At 48.2% G+C, this 22,030-nt stretch overlaps 1 protein-coding gene across 4 annotated transcripts in view; it reads right to left on the bottom strand.

Annotated features, from left to right (window-relative positions):
• The window catches only part of LOC102687796 (SH2B adapter protein 2), a 31,829-nt gene that overhangs the window by 9,224 nt on the left and 575 nt on the right, over positions 1 to 22,030 (bottom strand). The window contains exons 2-5 of one of the 4 annotated variants that reach the window (XM_069184130.1): positions 21,488 to 21,564; positions 3,244 to 4,081; positions 2,081 to 2,182; positions 327 to 418 (exon numbers count right to left, since the gene is read on the bottom strand). In XM_069184130.1, the coding sequence (XP_069040231.1) occupies positions 327 to 418; positions 2,081 to 2,182; positions 3,244 to 4,081; positions 21,488 to 21,519 (1,064 nt within the window). In that variant the 5' untranslated portion in view covers positions 21,520 to 21,564. Of the gene's footprint in view, positions 1 to 326; positions 419 to 2,080; positions 2,183 to 3,243; positions 4,082 to 8,911; positions 10,297 to 16,733; positions 17,046 to 17,949; positions 18,394 to 21,487; positions 21,565 to 22,030 lie in introns of those variants that run through there. The other 3 variants (XM_015367739.2, XM_015367738.2, XM_069184129.1) reach the window with 3 other exon arrangements.

The following is a 22,030-nucleotide window of genomic DNA, read 5'->3' on the forward strand; positions in this document are numbered from 1 at the left end:
GGGGCGCCGTACAATGGCAGACCCTGCGCTCTGACCCCAAGCTTCTCTCCCTGTCTCTGTGTCTGTGTCTCCTTGGAGAAAAGCTGAAGTATGCGAAAAGACGAATTCCTAATGCAAGAAATTGTATTGGGCTAATAAAGAAACATTATTATAACATTATAAGAATTACACGCCCACCTCTGGGACGAGACGCATGCACCCACACAGACTAAGCTAGTCGGTCTCCCCAAATGAACACTTGGCAGACAAAACGGCCTGTTTTAACATGCCTGGGGACGGATTCGTGCAGCCCACCGCCCCACCAGCAGGAGGCAGTGCTGTCTCACCCGGGGTCTATGCAGTCCTGAATATCGGCCACCCAGGAGTGCTTCTGCAGGGAGTCGATCGTCTCCAGGATGTATTCTGCACCATTCTCCACCTGCAACAGCAAGGAGCTGCCCTCAGCCTGGGCCAGAACTGCCCATGCCAGCTGTTCAACACATGCTTGCCAAGACTGTCTCGGCGCCCACCTGCTCACCTCACACAGCGATGACGGCATGGACTGTCCTGGATTGACCCGGATGTACCACGCTTGGCATATATGATACTTTTACCATAAACACTTCATTTCCCTCATTTTCAAATAAAGAGTAGGTCAGTGTCCTTATATTCAAATGAAAACTTCAATTTGCTGTGTCACAGTGTCCCTTTAGCTGGATCTATGATGTCAAGTCAGGAATAATACAACAGAGCAGGACACAAATAGTCACGCTGTCAACCGCATTCACATCTCTGACGCAGATGTTACTGGGGTGCAGGTATCTAACAATAGAACATGATACTGTCAGAGTTCCAGCCAAGCTGGTCGTTCAGGGAGTTCACAGAAATATTCATCAGCTCAGGATGCCAGCAAACACCTTTATGTGTAGGAAAATGGGAATCTAGCCAGCTGCGACACTGAACATGAAGAAAAGCTTTATTTTGCGTTAAGGTGTGAGGACTTGGGGGCACAGTGATGTTGCAGTGAGTGCTGATGCGTAACAGTTCGGGGGTCCCGGGTCTGAGATGGGGTCCTTCTGTAAGGAGCTTGCATGTCCTGCCTCCCTGCACTCGTTTTGCTCCAGGTCCCGTGGTTTCCCTCCGCCTCCCTGAGCCCTACGGCCATGGGCTCGCGGCGCTGTAGTTCTTGTGTGTGCGCACTGTGAGGGACTGGTGTCCCACAGAACAGGACCCAGTCACTGGCTAGGCTCTCCCACCATGGGTGGGAAAGAAAGAAAATGCTCTGATGGTCGTTAAGCACGATCACAAATCCGTCTCCTCAACTGAGCCTGTGACTCTGTTTCGGTCTCCATCCCTGTGTGTAATTCCAGTCACATGTACTGAACTGGATACAACACAAAGAGAATGGAGATGGTGACTCATGCCTTACAGCTTTCGCTGTTCTTAACACAGACCTCTCAGCCTGCTGCAACCGTGTCTGCTTCGGGATCCAGTTCCTTAAGCAGCCCGGTCGGCTAGCAGATCGTTAAGGAAGACAAGTGGGATACTGTCGATTGGACGGCCAGATGGTGGAGAAAATTCAAAACGCTAGAACAGCATAAACCACTCAAACTGTTTCAAAATCTGTCACTTCTTGAGCTAAATACACAAAAATGTTGATAACTGACAAGTGTTCTTTCTTGCAATCTCATCTTGAATAAACCTGATTTCACAAACTGATTTGTACAAACTGAAAGTGTCTCTGTGGGCACCACCTTCAGCACCGGCAAGACAGCTGTTTCCTGGCCTGCTCTCGCAATCGTATCGAAAGGCTGCCAATTGGATTCTATTTTTTTGTGATATTTCAATCTGGTGTCCTTCTAAAAAGTCCCTGTGTGACTTCTTCTAGCTGGTTTAAGCTGCAGTTCATTCATGTGGGTTTTCATGTCATCCCTAAAATTGGATGTATAACAACTTGCAGTGATTTGATTTCACATTAACAACCAATAAGGATTACAGAAGCAGTCTGGCTTCAGATCTGCACACAACTGTATTTTAGGGAATTGGAAGGAAGTGTGAAGAGCACAAGACATCTTGAACAGAAGAGACTGGAAGACCCTACCTTGAGTACGAAGGTGTTGTCCTTGTCAGGCATTTCCAGAGGCATGGTGGTCCTGACTTCCACAATGGCTGACAGAGGAATGCTCACTTTAGGCTTGGAAGACTAGGGAGGCAAGGAAAGACACAGGAGAGAAGTAAAACATCCAGGAATTATAAACCACTGGCAGCTTCTTTTCCCGTGACACTGCAATAGTTGATCATTGTCCTGGAGTTCCATGGCAATCATTGAGTTTTATTGCAAATTAAGTTCTTATTTATTAACTGTTTAAGATTTCCATTGTTTAGCTTCTGCAGGATTTAAAAGTTGCTGTACAGCAGGAATGGTCTCAAATGACCTGAGATGCTATGCTCAGTTCTTCAAACTGATTCTAAGGGAGGTGGACTGGGGAAGGATTTAGAGGTTGTACAATATGGTGAGGACCACTACCACAAATTGCTGCAGCTGTGAGTTGGTGCAGTACTTAATGTAAAAAAAAGAAAATACTGTTAGCGAGACATAAATTACTACTAACATTTTTAAACATAGTCCCCTTTCTCCACCATGTGCACTGGCAATAGAAGTCTGACAATTTTTCTGACATTTCAAGTTGTTTTTAGTCTGCTCCACATAGTGGTGTCCATTTCTAAATCGAATATTACCACCCCAGGAAACAGCTCTTATCAACATGATCACCATCGAAAAACGGGAGTTATAAAAATCTGGACATCACAAGTCCAAAGCTGCATCAGCTGTAATGTCTGAAAGCTGCCTGACTGAGGGACGTCACAGTGACAGATGTGTTCACTCTGAGATCACGTGATCCACGATTACTGCACAGAGATCACTCGACTCACCATGTGGATCAGCACAGCCAAGGGTCTGAATACTTGAGTGTACAATAATGCAGATATGCTAAACACTGCATAGACTGCTGCTTCAAAGGGTCTTGACTGCAAACCTTTAAGCACCAAGCAGTGAAAACTGTGCAGGGGTCTGAATGCAGCTGCAAGGCGCTGTTTACCTGGCCGTCCCCCAGCCTCGCCAGTGCCCCGCTGCACCATGACAACCTCGCCCACTGTAGGAGCTGTGCAGGGACAGGAGGGACAGCCCACTGCAGGGACAGGAGGGACAGGAGCTCTGTCTGACGGGAGCGCCGAGGACGCCGGAGGAGAGCGCACACCCACCTTGGGCGGGACGTAGAACTCCAGCAGGAAGCGCTCCCCCTCCGTGCGGGCGGACTTGCGCAGCAGCAGCCGGCACTTCTGCCACTGGGAGGCGCCCACGCAGCTAGTGTCGTCCGCCACCATGTAGCGCAGGGCCCCCTCCCTCTGGATCTCCAGCAGCTCGGCCCGGGGGCCCTGCGAGGGGCGCGAGAAGCGCAGGCGCTGGCCCCGCTTGTCGCCCGCCTCTCCGCTGGCTCGGCGGCCGGGCTGGGGCTCCGGGGAGGCGCGCCGGTGCCAGATCTCCTTCACGCCGTCCACCACGCACAGGCTCATGTTGCGCAGCGAGAAGCCCTTCTTGAACCTGGCCTTGGGGTGGCCGGCCGACACGTCCTCGGAGCTGCGGGACTGGCCCAGGGGCGCCCTGGAGGCCTGGGGTGGGGGGTTCCCCGGCCCGCTGTCCATGCTGTCCAGGGACTCGCTGGAGGCCCCCGCCTCTTCTTTGCGGCGCAGGTAGAGGTCGCGGCCGTAGGGCAGCGGGCAGCTCTGCAGGCCCACGAAGGGCACGATGCTGTACTTGGCCGTGCCCGGGGAGCCGGGGGTGTGGGCCCGGCTCAGCTCGGCCGCGAAGCAGTCCAGGAAGTGCCGGGCGAAGTGCTGGGAGAAGGTGGCGTCGGCGCCCGGGGAGTCGTAGCTGGGGTTCTCTCGGACGAAGCGGCGGAACTTGTCGGCGAAGTCTGAGGCCGAGGCGCGGGCGTGCAGCTCGCAGAACTCCTTCCAGTCGGGCAGCGGGCAGGGCGGCTCGGGGCTGGGGGGGGCGTCCCCATTCATGGCTGCTCCATTCCACCGCTGGGGGGGGTGGCTGGGGCACGGGCAAGGAGAGAGGATGACAGGGCAAGGGGTAAAGAGATGAGATCATTACTGAGCAGTTCATGCAGAAAAATGCTGTGATCAGCAAAGATGCCTGCAAACCCGCTGTCACATGCTTCTCTAGAGGGAAAATGAATGAATTAGAATGTGTACTGTAACGAGCAGGACCAGGCTGAGAGGAGAGGGGCGATCTGGGGCACTTGATGACGCAACACATGACATGATGGCAGGTGGACTTCTGTTTGGTCACAGAAGACACTAAGAGAGTGATCTAAAAACAAGAGCAGCATTATTCTCCAATCCCAGTTTCCTCTTCTGCAAATCTAAGAAGCCCGTTGTGTCGCTTGTTTGTGGAGATAGCAGAACTGAAGCCCATCGCCCAGAGATTGTGACAGAGCCACGTGCAAATGCACACAGCAGCGCGTGCAAGAAAAGCTGAATGCAAACAAGCTCTTTTCTGAGAGCGAGAGACTAATACTGTTTCTACAGAGCTGGTTTTGTGTCATCTTATCTCCTGACACGCTTCTCCCTCGGCAAACCTCCGCGATGTCAAGCGATAGTGTCATTGAGTGAAACACTGAACTCCTTGTGGTTTTTGGCCGAGAAGAGACAATTGGCTCCATTATCCTGGATTGAATCCTTTGGCAGCCCTCCATTAACACTGAAACTACCCAACCTACATTTTTACCTGCAACTAAAGCAGAGAGAAATTTGACCATCACATTTAAAGCTGAACAAGGAACGCCAATCTTAACAGCAGGGCCTGCCAGTATCTTGTCCCATCATAGTCCAATCCATTGTTTTACACAGGACCTACAGTGCTGTGATCAAGTCTGCCATCTATATTAGACAAATATTAGACTTCTTCGGTTCTATGGGAACTGAGTTGGAAGCATCTGGTTCTGATCTTTTTAATTTACTCTGCGGCAACTAAGCCACATCTAACGATGAATGAGAAGCGCCTTCTGTGGTATTGTAGACGATACCTACCTGCTACCTTATCCACAGACGAGCACTGAGAAACATCCACACACAGCGCTGCATGTGATGGGCCTGGGTGAGCCAGCACAATGGTGTCAGCACCCTCCCCGGAGCTGGGAGGGGCTCAAGGGAAGTCCTGTCACATTCACTGCGGATTCAGCAATGGCTCACCTCCATGTCAACAGCCAGGGTATCTAACAGAATCCGACTGCAAACGCCTCCGATTGGAAACCTGCCCCAGAGCAGCTCCTGCTCCGGCCAAAGGCTGCGCACAGACTGCCAAAGGAGAGGCTTTTCAAACCCCCCCAGTTCTGAGGACGAACACAGTTGCATTTTCCAACCGCTTGATCCAGTTCAGGGCCCACACCAGCAAGCAACAGGCACAGGGCAGGATACGGCCTGGACTGGATGCCAATCCATCGCAGGGCATACTTTGATATAAACACAACAGGACTAATCTACCAGTACAGAATGTCTTTGAACTGTGGGAGGAAACCAGAGCACCCAGAGGAAACCCACATGAACAGGGGTAGGACACAAACAGATAGCACCCCAGGTCTGGAGTTGAACCCAGGCACCACCTGGGTGCAATGTTAACTACTGCACCATTGTGCTGTTCTTGGTTTAATATCTATATTAATATTCTTTCAGTTTCCATTTTTCTTTTAGCTTTGCAAGTACCTGAGCAAGTGAAATCCACACTTTTCTTTGAATACTCTATGTCTACAGGGTTTATAATCACTGGGGTTGTAGAATAAAAACTCTATATGAAGAGGAGAGCTCTTCTTTTCTGTAGACTTTTAGACAAGTGCAAATTATTACATGCAGGTAGCAAAAATCTAAACCACAGATACAATTGCAAACACTGAAGTTGAAGAAGCTACTTACAGTATGAGAATAAAAATACAATAATTCCTCAAGGTTTTGCAAATCCACTCCAAGAGACCATCAGAGAGTCTAAGTTCTCTGGGGTCTTCTAAAATGTGTTTTTGTGGTACGAGAGAATCAAACCAGCACACTCTCATTCAGATAAAAGCTCTGATACAGTACAGTATATCCCCCAACTGTTTTTTAATTGCAGCATTTTACCTTCTTAGTTATTTCTTTTGTGTTGTGCTGTAATGCTAAATGCTGCTATGAAAAGAATCTGTATGAAGTAAGATTATTCCAATTAGAATGTGTTATTATTGTCATCACTCAGTGAAAAGGGATTACTCCAAACACGCGAAGAGATACATCACGATCCAAGGAATCTCACCAGCGTCTAATCTGACACACAATTATATGGATCCTCAGTGAGAGGCTTTCTGAAAAAGACAGCGACGAGCGAAGAGAAAGAGACAGATGTGCATAGCTTGAGAGCTTTCCAATAAATATTAAAGCGATCCAATTCATCTCCTGAGCTGGGAGGAGGCCAAATCAGACGATTGCTCATTTATTGCCAGTTAACATCGACAATGAAACAGTTTTTTTTGCCAAGCAAAAGGAAGCAGGGAAGCAGCTGGAATCTGAAGACAGCTCCACACATGAAAGGCTTGTGAGCCAGACAAAAAAGGAGCAAACTCTTCGAGGGTGTCAGAGTGTGCGCACGCGCACCGCTGAGCCCAGGCCAAAATCATCTCTCGCCACACCACTCCTCGCTATTCTTCCATGCAAATTCTTTTCGTCATTTTCTAAAACAACAAAGCTTGTTACCCTGTCATTTAGGCTACGTGCAAGTCTGTTCTTCAGAAGTACAAACAATTCCTTCCAAGGTTGTCCAGTTCAGTTTTGTTTCCCCAGTGATCTGTTGTGTACCCATTCATAACACAGACCGGAATCTGCTCTGATATCAGTGCTCTTGTGATTGCAGGTCCCTGGTTATCTCTTGCTTTCTGTTTCTCTCTCATTTCACACTCTTCCTATCACAACCTGACATCTCTGACATCACCCTGCCAGTTTCTCTCAGTGTGTCTCCCAGAAAGATAAGAGATGACATTCCGCCCATAACACACATGATAGCGCCCTAAATAAACACACAACGTCAGAACAAAACATCACCAACAAACATCATTAACCTTTCACTTGTAAAGCTGAAACATCAGATTTGTGAACATTTAGATCAACAGGCACTTTGAAATGATTTTTTGACACACCTCACATTGGAACATTACAAAGTACTATTTCAATTATGTGTTGACCTAGGGCCAGGCATGCAGGTCCATGCCCTGGGGCATCATGGGGTTTCACCACAGGGGTGACATCGAAGGAACAAGGCATCATGGGATTTCACCATGGGGGTGACATCGAAGGAACAGAAGAATGATTGGAGGATAAAGCTGAGCATCAGGGGTGCCATGACAATCCCAGGTCTCTTTACCCACTGGCAAAACGAAAAGCTAATTACTTTTCCAATCAGAAGCACTGATCAGAAGGCATATGCTTGGAAAAAGGATACCTATGATAACAGAAGACGAGGATACTGACCCCTGGGAGCCTAAAACATGCCTGCGCCTACAAAAGGGAGACAAAAGCACATCCTCGACTGGGACGTTCTCCTGCTGAGAAGAGAACAGGCAGGGGGACTGCAGCAGGACCTGAGGAGTATGATCATCTGTCCGGGGGTGCACTCCCAGCTCCCCGCCCCCCTCATCAATCACCGGCCTGCAGGGGTGCAGGGCAGCGTGTGTGCGAGAGAGCTGCAGCCAGAGGCCAGCGATCGGGTCTCGTTCCTTCACTCCCTCTGTGCCTCCTCACGCATCCTTTTCATCCCGGGCATGCTGGGACAGCTCCCTCCACTACACAAACGGCTCTTTCATCCATCTTACCGGCACTGCAGGGGAGCGACGGGCGCAAGGCAGGATACACCCTGGACGGGACTCCAGTCCATCGTGGTGCAGACGAACACACACACACACTCACTCACCAGGGACAATTTTCTCAGAAGCCAATTAGCCTACCATCATGTCTTCGTACTGTGGGAGGAAATAGGAGCGCCTGGAGGAAACCTATGTGAGCACAGGGAGAACATGCAGACTCCACACAGACAGCAGTCTAGGGACTGAACTCCAGTGCAGCAATGCTGGCCACAACTCCACTGTGCCACCCCCTCCACAAACCAGTACTGTACTAAAAGTTGTAAAACTAAGAGGAGTTATTTTTATCTTCTTTTCCTAGACAGGTCTTGACAGTTCCACAAAGGAAAGGCCAAATGAGTCAAAAAAGGAAGAGAGGTAAATCACACAAAACAAAACCACAAGAATAGAAGTACAACAGTGCCATCAGCCTTTTTTTTACAAAGTGCTATTTCTGATCAGGAGAAAACGTCATTGTGTGAGTGTGAAGACACTGGTTTAAGTGCTGCAAGAGTGTTTTTTAGGAAGTGCACTTGATAATGAGACATACACTGATTCCAGTCTGACAGACTGATGGCTTGCACAACACCACTCCAGTTTAGTTCAAATTGACAGTATTGCTCTTGCTCAACAACAGCCAGAGTGCAAGACAAAGTGTTCTCAGATGCTAAAATGTGGTTACAATGTTCATATGGAGATTCTCAAAATATGTTTAATATTTATTAGTAGTAAGCCTTTTTAATGAAAATCAGTACTGTAAACTTAATACAAAGTTTTCCTAGAATTCAAGATATTACACATGCAAACAAGTAAATTTGATCACTGTTATGATAATACATCTTACCGTGTATTAGTTTGTTTTAATTCTTAGCAGAGCAAAGTTTCTTCGCTTTACATCTTGTTTTTATTACTATTGTAAATGCAGCACTACTGTCCTGTAATAAAGTTAATTACAGCACAGTAATAACAGAGATTACAGTAAATGAAGTGTACAGCACTGCACTTACTGTAAAAGTGGAGCCTGGACATTGAAGTACTGTAGGTTTATTGAGGTGTTCCCTGAGGAGGGGTGAGGATGGAGAGACAGCAGTATCCCGACTCCCTTTACGCCCAGCCACCTCACTCTCCTGCTCCTGCAGTTTGTCAGGCAAATAGACCGCTGAAATGACCATCTGTTATTTAACATCTTAGAGGGCATTACCCTCATAACAACAAACACCTGACAGAAACTGAATAACTGAAGCAAAAGCCATGATATCTGACACTGCTCTGTAAACGCTGATCTCTGTGAACCAAGTCATGCCTTTACGGGTGAGCTAGACCTGCGAGATTAAGAAGCACAAGTGGGCGTCCGCAAACAGGCGAGGTCAGTCCATGAATGCGGAAAAACTACTCACTAATAATTGTGCATGAATAGGCAAAACTGCAAATGTAGAACTTGAGAATATGGAGATTTTGATGCATTTGCATTGTTTCCCAGTAGGTCCGCGTGCTTTCCTGTGTCCTCCTGGGTTTTTCCACTGGACGAATGAGTCTCACTGCCCTTACAGCCATGTGTGAACACAATTCCCTCACTGACGCCATGACCTACACTACCACGGCAGTGCTGGCAAGGGTGACCGTGTCAGTCAAGTCAAACATCACAGCAAGAGCTGATGGCTGGCCAGCATGTGTCCTTCCTCACTCAGAGGACAGCACTGTCTAATGCGACTCATCCTACTGACCTCAGGTCCTGCAACATGAAGGACCAAAGCAGTGCTGAGACAGAGCCAGCCTGTGGCCAGTGGCTCGAGTCTGCCCTCCGAGATGTCCGATCCCGAAGGAAGAGAAACGGTAAAAACGACACCGCTGACGAAGCAATGTCAAAACTCCCGGATCAGGAAGGTCAGGGTGAGCGATGAGGGCCGTTGCTGGCGCACGTATGACACTGGCTTTGTTTTCCACGGTTTCAGCGGAAAAAAAGGATTTCACAACACAAACTGCGGGTGCAGCCCATTCGCAGAACAAAAGAGGATGTGGGCCTCTCTCAGGAGTTATTTAGAGACATTTATTGACATGAAGACAAGAAAAGCTTTTCAATATTGCATCACACACGAGTCATAAAGTAGGGAAGAAAAGACTGAAGCCGGCACCAGAGGGCCAGAACGTGAGCATAATCCTTACACCTGTAAGCAGACAGTCAGTCATCAGGCTGATTTACTTTTCCCACTGAGTTTTGATCAAATGACGATTGTCCTGTCTAGGGATCCTGAAACCTATGCATTATAGCCAGCAGGTATTCCTGCTGATGCTCTCAGTAAGGCATGGGACAACACCCACAGGCCAGGCTAAGGAAGAGGTCATTTCAATTTCTCTTTATGCAGCTCGTTTTCATCAGAAGCACTCAGGAAGACCAATAGCAAGAACCACAGGTCAGGACCTCCGGGCTCACGAAGGAACAGAACCACAGGTCAGGACCTCCCGAAGGAACAGAACCACTGGTATTGCTCTCCTGGCCTGATGAACATATGGCTGCTTAAGTCTTTGGGTTGTTTTTTTGGCCACAGCTTGCAATTGGATGAAGCAGTTGGAAAATGGATGGATGGGTCAATTCACCCAGGACCCTGCAGGTGGTAGCAGATCAAACTCCCCCCCCCCCCCCGACTCCCACTGCATCAGTTGTCAACTTGGGCACTGGAATGCAGATGAGTAACCCTGTCCCTGGCATGCAAATTTGGTCTAAACTCTGACTGGCCCTTTGTGATGAATCTCCCTGTTGTGACAAGCCAGCAGTGAGTTATTTGTCATCCATGTTTCACTAGCAAAGCCTGGATATAGCTGAAGGTGCTGCAGCGTCTTCCCTATAAAGCTATTTCAGCCGTCTAAAGCAGTTAACACTGCCTGCATAGACGGCCCCTACATGAAGGGGACACAGTGCCCCATTAAACTGGGTATCTGTAGACCGTCTGATTGCTTCAGAACTGACTCAGGGTTTTATTCTAATGCATTTCTCTCTGAAAACCCTCCAGACGCTGACCTGGTCCTTCTACATGCAGAAGAGGAGGTATATTCTTACACTTCTTCCCAGGCTGCTACACCTGTACCAATTACGCAAGCCCCATGTTTGCCTCAAATATATACTGAGATAAATCAGATCAGAAGAATGAACACATCCAGGCTTAGGAGATGGGATTATTCCCAAATTCTTCTTTCTTCTCCACAAAAGAGCAAGCGACAAGGTACCGAAAACAAACCCACTGGGTTCCTCTGTCCTTGAATCTTAGCTACAAGCTTTCCCTTTAAAAACCGGGAGCGGAGACAGAGTCAGCTAAGCCCCAGACACTACTACAAGAGGCGCTGCGGACAAATGTCCAATCAGTGCGAAGCAGAAGAGGCCCAGAGGGAAGCAGCTCTCAGCTGGACCAGTCCTGGCAGAGCAGGGAAGGCGGAAAGGTGATTCCAGGACCTGCCAAGCGTAGATTATCTGGAAATTAGTGGCAACTAACAACCCTGTACTTGCAAAGAAAAAAAAAAGCAGAAAGCTGACTGCTAATCGCCCGCGACCACCCAGGGGACCTGTGTACAGTCATACTTTCTAAGATTAGCTTGCGAGGCAGTCATGTGTGCGCTGGGCTGCCACATTATTTAAAGACAGGAAATATCCGCTGGAAAGAGAAGTAAACTGGACTGACTCGCTCGCTCACAGCCTCCGGCTCGATTCTACCCACACAGACGCACAAGGTCTCACCCTACAAAGCCTCATCCTGGGAACCTGTATGGTTCTACTGCGTTATTATTAATTTTATCCAGCCTGCCCCCTGGAGGTCAGATTTACCCATCGTTCTCATGCAGGTGGAGCAGTCGGGGTAAAATTCTTTGCTCAAGGTTACAGCAGGTGTGTGCCCACGGGTGAACTGGGCCCACCAGGACCCTCCAAACAGGAGTACTGAAGCCCATCCTATTTTATGATCGGTTTCCTCTTTCTCTGATAGTAAGGTATCACACTTTGCTGCTGTAGGGAATGATATCCCCTTGATTTTCCATAGTAAACATTGGGAAGGGTAGCATTTCTCTCGTCGGACTGGAATATTTCATTCCCACTCCCACAGCACATCTGCTTTCACACACTACCCCAGCAGAGTGCACACAAGCTCGCCCGTCATGGCTCACGAGGATAGAGAACTGTCAGTCAAACAGCACCTCACTGTGCAGAGCTCTCAAATCAGGGGGATGGGAAAACTGAGCAATGAATTAGATGAGCCTCATTAAGAACACTGTGAAAAACCCGGGTCACCACGCTACTAAAAAGATATTTCTGCTATGGCACCAATCCAGAGAAGAGCTATCAGGTACGTTCTGGGTCTTCAGGGAATGCCCTACACTGGAGGCTGAAGGAACCAACTGAGGCTTGACCACAGAGGACTTCGAGAGGACCCGATACAGGCATTCGGGGTGCAAGTCAGCGCTCTGACTTCTCCAGGATGAACAGTGAAACACGAACCAGGGGAAATAAGTGGAATCTATGCAGAAGTAAGATCCCAGTTAAATGTCAGAACAGGATGCCAGTGGGGGAGTGTGGAACAAGGTACCCAGCCATGTGGCTGAAATTGATCCTTTCACTTCCTTCAAGAAGCAGCTGGATGAGATCCTTCCACACATTAAATTATAAATTCTGACCAGAGCAGATCAGCCAAATGGCTTCCTCTCATCTGCAACCTTCGACCGCCCAGAAATTCATTTTATACAAATTTTTATCATTATAAATAATTCATTTTATTTTATAAACTTTTGAGTTTTCCCTTCTCTGTGCCTAATGGTTAGGCTATTACTGCACAATACACTAAACCACTTCACATCATATCGTCACCTCTTAGTCAACTGGAGGGAACTGCAGCCTCTCATAGCACGCAATGGGCGCAAGGCAGGATACACCCTGGACAGGACGCCAGTTCCTCCATTTCCCAGGAGCCAATTAACATACCAGTATGTCCAGGCACTGTGGGAGGAAACCAGACCACCTGGAGGAAACCCATGTGAACACAGGGAGAACGTGCAGACTCCACCCAGACAGCGCCCCAGGTCCGAAATTGAGCCCAGGGCCCCAAGGGCTGTAGGCTGTAATGCCAACCATTGTGCTGCCACTGCTGCCTCAGTGGTATGTTTAAAGAGTGCCAAAACACGAGAATCATTAAGGCATGTTAACCAGCTAATTGATCCCAGAATCTCACCCATCCATCACTATTTAAATCATTCTTACCCAAGCGTGTCCCGTTACCTGTGTCTTTTTACAAACTGTCAGATGCTTTAATTCTAGCAAATCATTATGCAAGTGCAGAGCTATGGAAGACCACGCATCACTGTTGTCCATTTTTAGCCTTGCTATTAACAGCAATACAAATCAGCTATTTAGCAAATGCATTTATCCACAGACTACATTGTGCTCTAAGGATAACCAACCACAGCTCCTGAGGTACCTACAAGGTTTCTTCTGCGCAAAGACAAGCCAGAAATTTGCTGATAGTGGCACAGCTGATCTGTAATCTGAATCTCCTGGTGACAAGACCTTTACCTTAATCATTGAACCACCCAGCCTCCTAGTATAAAAGGAACACTCAGCCACCAAGCTGCATCTCATATTACTCATGTAATTATATAAATGGCTGTGGTACCATAGTCAGCAGTCCTATGAAGATTAATCCTGACTAATCAGATAAATACAGTTTGTTTTCGGTCTTTATTTCCCTCTAATTTTACTTTATTGGCATTGAGATAAAATGCTTCCTCGAGTGGCTGACTGATCTTCTCGCAAGCATCCCCCCGGCCGCTACCCCCTCCCAAGAGATACTCAACAGAAACATCCTGTTTCTCTACAAACAAAAACTTCCTGGCACATTTGGGTTAAAGCATGAGTTGAGAGTTGACTCATGCTGCCTACACAGTCAAAGCGCTGCGATCCGTGTTCATTGTGAAACCAGTCTGAGAGCTTCTGCTAAATTTTACAATCAGTGGTTCTTTTCCCTCTGAGTGCTGGGGAAGCAGCACATGACTGACTTATCAAAGAAGCTCCTTTGCTGTGATTTCCTGCTTCAGGCTGAATCAGTAAAACCTCTCTTATAGACATTTACTGTGACGTACTGTGGCAAAACAAAGTAAAGTGACAATTGGGGGGACGAGGGCAGGTAGTGAAGCACAATTAGGCAGAGTAACGCATTATATAAACTGCAGGGATGCTAGTGCATTTATCCATGGTGATCCACAGACTACATTGTGCTCTGTGACAAACCAACCACAGCTCCAAGGGTACCTACAGTGATTCTTCACTTTAAGTCTCTTCTGCGCAAAGATGAGCATGCTTTCGGCATGCTAAGACAGCAAGAAAAGGTCACAACATGGCAATCGACTGTGTTAAACTTGGGTTGTGCCTGAATTAAATCAAAGATTCAGCTGCAGCTCATCTGTTTTATAGCAGTTTTAGCACATACAGCTCATCTGTGCATCTGTGACTGTGGAGAGGGCGCTACACTGCAGAGACCTGAGCTCAGATTGGGGGCTGTGCTGCAGGTGAGCTGTGCACAGGAGACCTCACCCAGCAGGGATCCACTGAGCCTGTGCTTCTCCGCTGCCTGTCCTCAGAGCCTGACTCACTCAAGGAGGCGTCGACGGGGCTGTGCATCAGGCACACTGTACACTCAGATATCCTGCATTTAAAAACGCGTGACGGGGTGGAGCAATGGGAGCCTGGAGGGCTTTACAAGCACTTGCAATTCAGAACCGATTAACACTTAAAGAAAACCCGGTAATCTGATTTTGTATTCCTAGAATTAAATCACAGATGGAGTTAAAACTGGAGGGCTCAGAGGTCTTCAAAGCCACTCTTTACATGAGAACGTAATGCTCTGTATTGCTACATATAAACAGTTAAACTGACCCTTATAAACTAGTGAGTATTAAATATAATCAATAATATTAAAATACAAGACAATCACAATGCAATGCAATGAGTTATTAGAAATACAAAATTAAAACGTTTGCATATGGAATATGTAACAAGTTAATATTTCAATATAAACTATAAACAGATATATGAAATAAGTATTTTAACATAAATGGATTATATAGAGATACAAATGAACTTAAATATCATGTCTTCGGACTGTCAGCTAAGGCTGTGACTAAGAATGAGCACACAACAAACGTCAGCTTTGTTTAGCTGAACGATGTTCCAGAGCAATCACAACCGAGAGAGTTTCTCCTTTCTTTCTGACAATTTCAGAAACAAAGCTTTGACATGCATTTCTCTAATTTTATTTCCATGACACCAAGAACTCCGCACCTTCACTGCGTCCTCAATCACACATCATCTGATTAGGGACATGCACTCTGTCCTGACGTGTGTCATAAGAAAAGTTGTCTTTTTTCTGATCACTTCTATAGACAGACTTGTGCAGCGAGCTGAGAACACAGTTTTTCTCAGCTGACCTTTGTAAACAGTCCACATTCCCCAAGGCTCTGGTGTGTACTGGAGAGCAGCTGCAGTATGTGTAAATAAAGTCACGGTATAAGTCCATTACCACACTAATGGCACCTTATAATAGATGTGTATGATTAACTATCTGTGTGGAGTTTGTATGTGTTACGACAGCCAAAATGAAAGCTGGACCCTGTGCTGTCAACCCTATGCAGAACAGGTTTTAGTGAAAACCGGGTGTACTTATCCAAAAGCGAGCAGTCGAAGTAAACACATGAGGTTCAGGAAGCAAACAGCAGACAGGTAACAAGGAAACTCTTAAGCAAGGAGCTCCAGTGTTCCAGGAAACCCAACACTGAGCACTGGGATGTTGAGAAAGAGTCCTTAAGTACTCTGGTGTGGTGGTGACTGACTGGGTGATTAATGAATGCTTCTGCGTTTGCAGAGATTAGAGGAGCTCGTGTCTGATTGTGTGAGGCTGTGACAGTACAGTACTGTATGTTCGCCCTGTGTTCATGTGGGTTCCCTCTAGGTGCTCTGGTTGCCTCCCACAGTCCCACAGACATACTGGTACTGTAGGTTAACTGGCTTCTGGGAAAAATTGGCCATGGTGTGAGTGTGTGTGGGTGTTTGTACCCTGCGATGGACTGGCGTCCTGTCCAGGGTGTCTTGCCTGGTGCCCACTGCTTGCTGGGATAAACTCCAGCTCCCCTGTGACCCTGAACTGGATCGAGGGGTTAGGAGACGGATGGACAGACTGAAGGGTGATTTACTGAGCCTACTGTATCACAGTGGTCTGGAATAAGGGTTGGCCATGCTTGATACTGAAACGCAAATAGCATCAGAAAGATTGAGGATAAAGAAAGACAATCTGTTTCCCTGCAGGAGCACACTCTTCTTCACCCTCATCCTCTCAGGGAAGACAGGGGAAGGAACACCAGAGAGACTCCAGTGGATGTGGTCACACCACGCCTCTGAAAGAGGGCTGCTTATCCGAGGACACGACCAGCGGGAAGCACCACAGCTCTGAACCGAAGTCCCTCCCTCTGCTGTGCCGGGCTGGCGTGCTAGTGATAATATCCCTCACAAAACAGGCTGCGGTGCATCATTGTCACCTGAAGGGATGAGGAGCGAAGCCACAACTATGAGCCCATACCCCAGAGGACCGCTGTGTCTTCTGGTGTTTATCCCCAACTAGCCTCGCTGAGCCTCTTGCTAAATTAGACCTTTGAAATTTTTCCTTTCCTCAGTCTCTGGCTTCAAAACACTTGATTGCAGACCTGCCGTGGAGAAGACATTCAACAAACAGAGCTTCCTCCATTTTCTCTCCCAGCTCCCTTACTAAAAGGCTGCTGCCTTGTTTCTATCTAAACCGCTCTTACCAGGTGAACAGATAATGGTGTCCACGCACAGGTGCAGGTGCTCCACGCACACAGCACGTCCTGAGCCTCACAACCAAGCACATTCATGAGCCTCGCTCGGAACGGAACACACGGCGGGGCCGGACCCTCTGTAGCAAAGCACAGTGATATCTCAGTAAAAGGAAGGTGAGTTTGACCCAGGCACACTAGATCCAAATCGTGGTCCAGCGTAGAAAAACTAAAGCGAGCTTGCAACACGCCAATAGCGCTAACACGCGTGGGAAACGTAAGATCACCCGCAAGTCAACGAGGTAAGGCTGGGTTTAATTCACCTAAACCAATTCAAACTGATTCGACACTGAACGATGTTGCCGGGTCTGATTGATTCAATATTTTGGCAATTAAGAAACTCATCATCGAGATCCGAAGACACGACAGGAAAAAAAGTTGTATTTTTTGTGATCCAGGAGCATACGGTATACCACTATTCCCACACAACAACACCAAAAATAATAACAACAACAATAACAACATGCAAGGTATTTCATTCCTTCTTAAAAATTAGCTAAAAAAGGACGGCGAAGCTCCAGACGTTTCTCAGATGACGAAGCAGTCATTCACCTGGCAGGTATCGGGATAAATTTAGTGAGCTGCCCACCTCGGTTCCGGGGGAACAGGCCCTTTTCGGGGTGACCTGAACCCGACCCGACCCGTTTTCAGGCTGAACTCATTAACACGACGCGCGCCTCCCTCAACTCTTTAGGACCTGGGAGAGAGATGGGGGGGGGGGGGGGTAGTCCGATCACCCTCTCTCTCCTAAAGGGATTAAAACATAAACCCCACAGCCCCAGCGGGAATACACAAACCACCGTGATAAACCCACGACCGCGGCGTCTGGCTGATGATGCGAGCACTTCGCGCGTCCTCCCCGGACGTGTTTCAGCACCACGGCGCGCTGGCGAGCGAATGGTGGCGAGCGAAAACAACAACAACACGGTACCTGCGAGGGAGAAGACACGCAAAACTACCTCCTCGGCGACCTGACACACGGACTCCGCCGTCCTGAGCATGAGGGCGACCGTCCAGATAAACTCTCTCCCTCACCGACACCGAGAGACGGGGCTCGCCGGGCACACTGACCCGAGCTGTGCCGGGGGACGGGGGACGGAGGACGGTGATGTCTGAGTTTCAATAAAAAAAAAAAACGGATTAATCAATCAAACGTCGCGTCCCTCACCTTGTTTACGATTCATTGCATGGCGCTCCCGGTGATGCCGCTTTCCCGTGAATCCTAGAACGGGTCTGTCAAACACCCTCCTCCCGTCGGCAAACGCGAACTCCGCGGACGCGCTTGGGCGAGCGGGGCTCCTGGGCTCTGCAGCCGCTCAGCCACAGTAACTCTCGCACAGACACGGGGGGCGGCTCTGCGCCGCTCCTGATGCGTTTAGCAGACACTGCCGAGCCTCTTAAAGGAGACGCGCGGCTTTGTGGTTGCCCGAGCCCTCGTCTGAGCCACCATCCCCTCTGCCCTCCATGATCCTGACCAGAGGGTGGCTTCTGTTGTTGAGTAACACGTCCAGAGCGACCCCACGCAAATACAACCCAAGCCCTCTCAAAACATAAAGAGAATTTATCAGAGCAAACACGTGGTGTGCCTCTTTTTCTAACGAGCCCCACAACCGTTTCACCGAATTCTGAGCGTACGTGAACAAACACGGTAGGTACACGCCCTGGTTATTAAAACAAACCACCTGAAGCGCCCAGCAATTTTCAAAATAACCGGTATCTCTCTATAGACTGTAATTTACAAATGGAATTTGAGTAAACAGCTCTTCAGTGTTAAAGGGCGCTGTGCGACTCAAAGCACACAGGAGTGTACAGAGGAACAGACGCTACAACTGCCTTTTTTTGCCTTTTTGCTTGTGAAATTTACTCATGCGCCAGTTCAGAGGTGATACTCCTGCACTATAATGCATTGCATTGATTTATAGATCAGCAGCAAACCCAAATATACAGTACACTGCTTCAACCCTAACCTAGAAATTAGGACATACTTGCATCTTTACACTCAGAGTTGTGGGTGTGGTGACTCACTAGAAGAACACCATTCACGAACCTAGTCCTAGTCCAAATGCCTGCTCCTCACTGTCAGGAAAGGAAAACTCCTCAGCTCTGAACCCGCTCCCACTCCCTGCCACACCTGGAGCAGCAAAGGGAGACTCCACACCCCTCCCCAGCACTGCTCCTCCACAGCCCCAACCCTCCTGCGGCTGGGGCTTGACTGCCCTAGGGCAGCAGGGGCAGACTGGACAGAACCATCCAGCGCTCCTGGAGATGACAGATCAGGCCCATTGAAGCAGGGTGCCTGTGGACCTCTGCACCACTAGGCAGTGAGCTCACTGTCCACGTGTCTTTCTTTTAGAACAGGACAGACCCTGGGAAAGTGATGCCCTGGTGCACACCTGCCCCCTCTGCTGTCTTCAAGGCCTGCAGGTTCCTCTGAGGCAGACACGGGTCCCACTGATGATCCACCCACTGATGATCCACCCTCTGACGATCCACCCGAAAAGGGAGATTTTTACCTGATAGGAAATGCGGGTCAAGACACAACCCTGCTTCCCTGACAGGAGACATGGCCGGTGCCCTGCCAGGGTGCCAGTTAGGCAGCGCAGATGCCTGGAAGAGAAGAGGGCAGGGCTGTGGGCTGAGCAGGGGGCAGCAGCGCAGGCAGAGGCAGAGAGGCCAGAAAAGGCACGTGGAAAAGCGTGGGACCTCCTGCACACTGTTGCTTCAGGAGAGAAACGCTTCTACCTGCAGCTTGCAAAAAAGTAAGAATAAAGACAAAGGCGAATGAGGAATACAGCCTGAAGATATCAACTGACTTTCTCATTATTGCAGAAATTGACACATTGAGCTCCTAGAACAGGCTGATTCTTTAATTGAAATATTTCTTTGTTAAATTAGGCCACCTTATTAGCTCAGTCCTTTTTATTTTAGAAAACAGAACTCCTAATTCTAATTTGCAGGCTGCTAATTATGTTGTACAGACATGGGTGAGAATTGCGCTGTGTCCAGCGCTACTTCAGTAAGCATTCTTCCTGGGTCCAGAGACCCCTGGGATGAAATCCAGACACCTGCTCATTAAGCTAGTATGTCTGAAGCAGCTCTGAAGCCGAGCAGCTGGCAAATGCAGCTTCTACTTCCACCCAACTCCTTGAGAACTCAAAATGCCGAATATATTTAATAAAGTTCTTTCCTCAGTAATCAAGGAGGAATGGAAATGTGACCGGGGCTCCTAGGACACAAGGATGAAGGCCATGCGGAGCGATTCCCCCTGGAATGGGAAACTCCACGGACTGGGACCTCTGCGGCTGAGCCTGGCGGATACTGTACTCCAGCCCAGCCGGGATCCCAGCTCCAGCCGCTCCAGTCCGCGTCTCCCGCTGTCCTGCATCCGCGGATTTCAGAGACACTGAAACTGGATCCTTGAATGAAATTTAAACTACCGCTAGAGGGGAGGTGGAATCTACATGAAAACACCTCTCTGGCCCCCCAGCAAGAGTGTTTATCTTGGTTGTCAAAACATACAGGCCTTGTGCTATTAAAAGCTGCTCAGGGAAAACAGACGTGCAGTTTTTGTAGACAGATTTTTTTTTTCTTTCTCAGCATCTCTGTGGCTTGAAGCTGTTGCTGTGTTATGAAGACACACACGTCCACAGCTGGAATCCACTAGGATGGCTGAAGCTTCAACCAGTTTACATGAGGTATCGACATGCAGGTTAAATTTGTTATAGCGCACAAAGTCATGAATAGCCTTGTTACATTGTCAGTACCAGGACACAGGTTCATGTGTTTGTAGCTGTAAAAGCCCCGATCTTCATGCAACAGGCTACATGCAGAAGGAATTTGGTGTGGCAGGTAAAGTAATCTCTCTAATCTTTCCTTCTGGAATCCAAGAGCCCTGGATGCCTCTAACAGCAGTGAGCAAGCCCCAACACGCTCACCTGCGCACAAGAGAAACTCCCGACCCACTCGCGTGCTGACAGACGCTAGACTTGACACCTCACTGCAGGAGAGTCCCATCTCCTGCATCAGACCCTGGCCTGAGCAATAGTCGAGACATCAGCTGTAATAGCTGATCCTGAAAGACGAATTTCTCCATCTCCTTTCACGACAGCTCCCTTCTCCCAGCAGGCACACTGGCGTTTTGCTCTTGCAGCCTATCCTCTCCAAACCCACTCCTTCTCTGCGGGGCTAGCTACAATAGGGGTCCACTCTCCTCTACCCTCCAATTTTAACAAATCCACAGCCCACCCTTTCCAGAATTAGCATGCACTCCAAAGGTGCTGAGAGTTTCACACTTGAACAGAATGCAAGTACAATCTGCATACTGCACTCAAGTGGTGTGACTCCCGAAGGACAGGTCTGGTATGACTGACTGACATATAGTTGATTTGGAGTGATTGCAGCTGTGATGTGTCCTCATTGATCTAAACAACAGAGAGCTTCCACCTGAGAATGCAGCTTGCTAATTGTGCAGGGGTCAGTGTTCATCTGATTCTGGAACTTCAGCTGAACTGTAATCTAGGGTGGCCCCTAGTGGCTATTTGCTGCAAATACATCCAGGAACCAGCAAACACCTTCTACAGGAGTCAACCCCCTGTAAAGCACATGAGGAAACTGAGTGAAAGTAATGATCTGCCATTGCTTTGGTGTGCAAGGCCCAGCATTCCTTTAGACATGGTACTCTCAACATTTCTTCCCAGAATTCTGACCTTTGGTACCATTCCCTTGACAGTTGGTCCATCCCTGGTCCTGGAGAGCCCTACTCCAGTTAGTCTTGTAGGTCATCCTAAATCAGACATAAGATCTTGATAAGCAAATAATGTGTTAAATTACGTGACTTCTGGTACTTGGGGGCTACAGAAGAATACCTGGATTTTAGCCCTAAATTATCTATATTGGTTAACTTTACAAGTTACCTGCTCAGTCTATCACAGTTACTGAAACTGGAAGATATGATGAAGATCCCTGCTCTGTTTAATCCAGTGTTGCTTCTGTATTCAACCTACATCCTGAACCAGTTTTTTGCAGCTCTAGTTAAGCATCTCCTCTCAGGTTAGGTAAAGTAATGAGTCGAACGACAGGAGTGGTGTTGTTCTGCCTGACAGAAGTAGGAGACTTCCTCTCCGGTCTTTTCAGAATTGCAATTACGTTATCAAGGTTTGCTCATTAGAGCACAAAAACTGCACTTTCCATCACAAACTAAGGTCCAGCAAAATTAAAAACTGGTATTTAAAGACTTAATGGTAACCAGT

This window comes from Lepisosteus oculatus, chromosome 26, assembly GCF_040954835.1.
Source record: "Lepisosteus oculatus isolate fLepOcu1 chromosome 26, fLepOcu1.hap2, whole genome shotgun sequence".
Classification (NCBI taxonomy): Eukaryota; Metazoa; Chordata; class Actinopteri; order Semionotiformes; family Lepisosteidae; genus Lepisosteus; species Lepisosteus oculatus.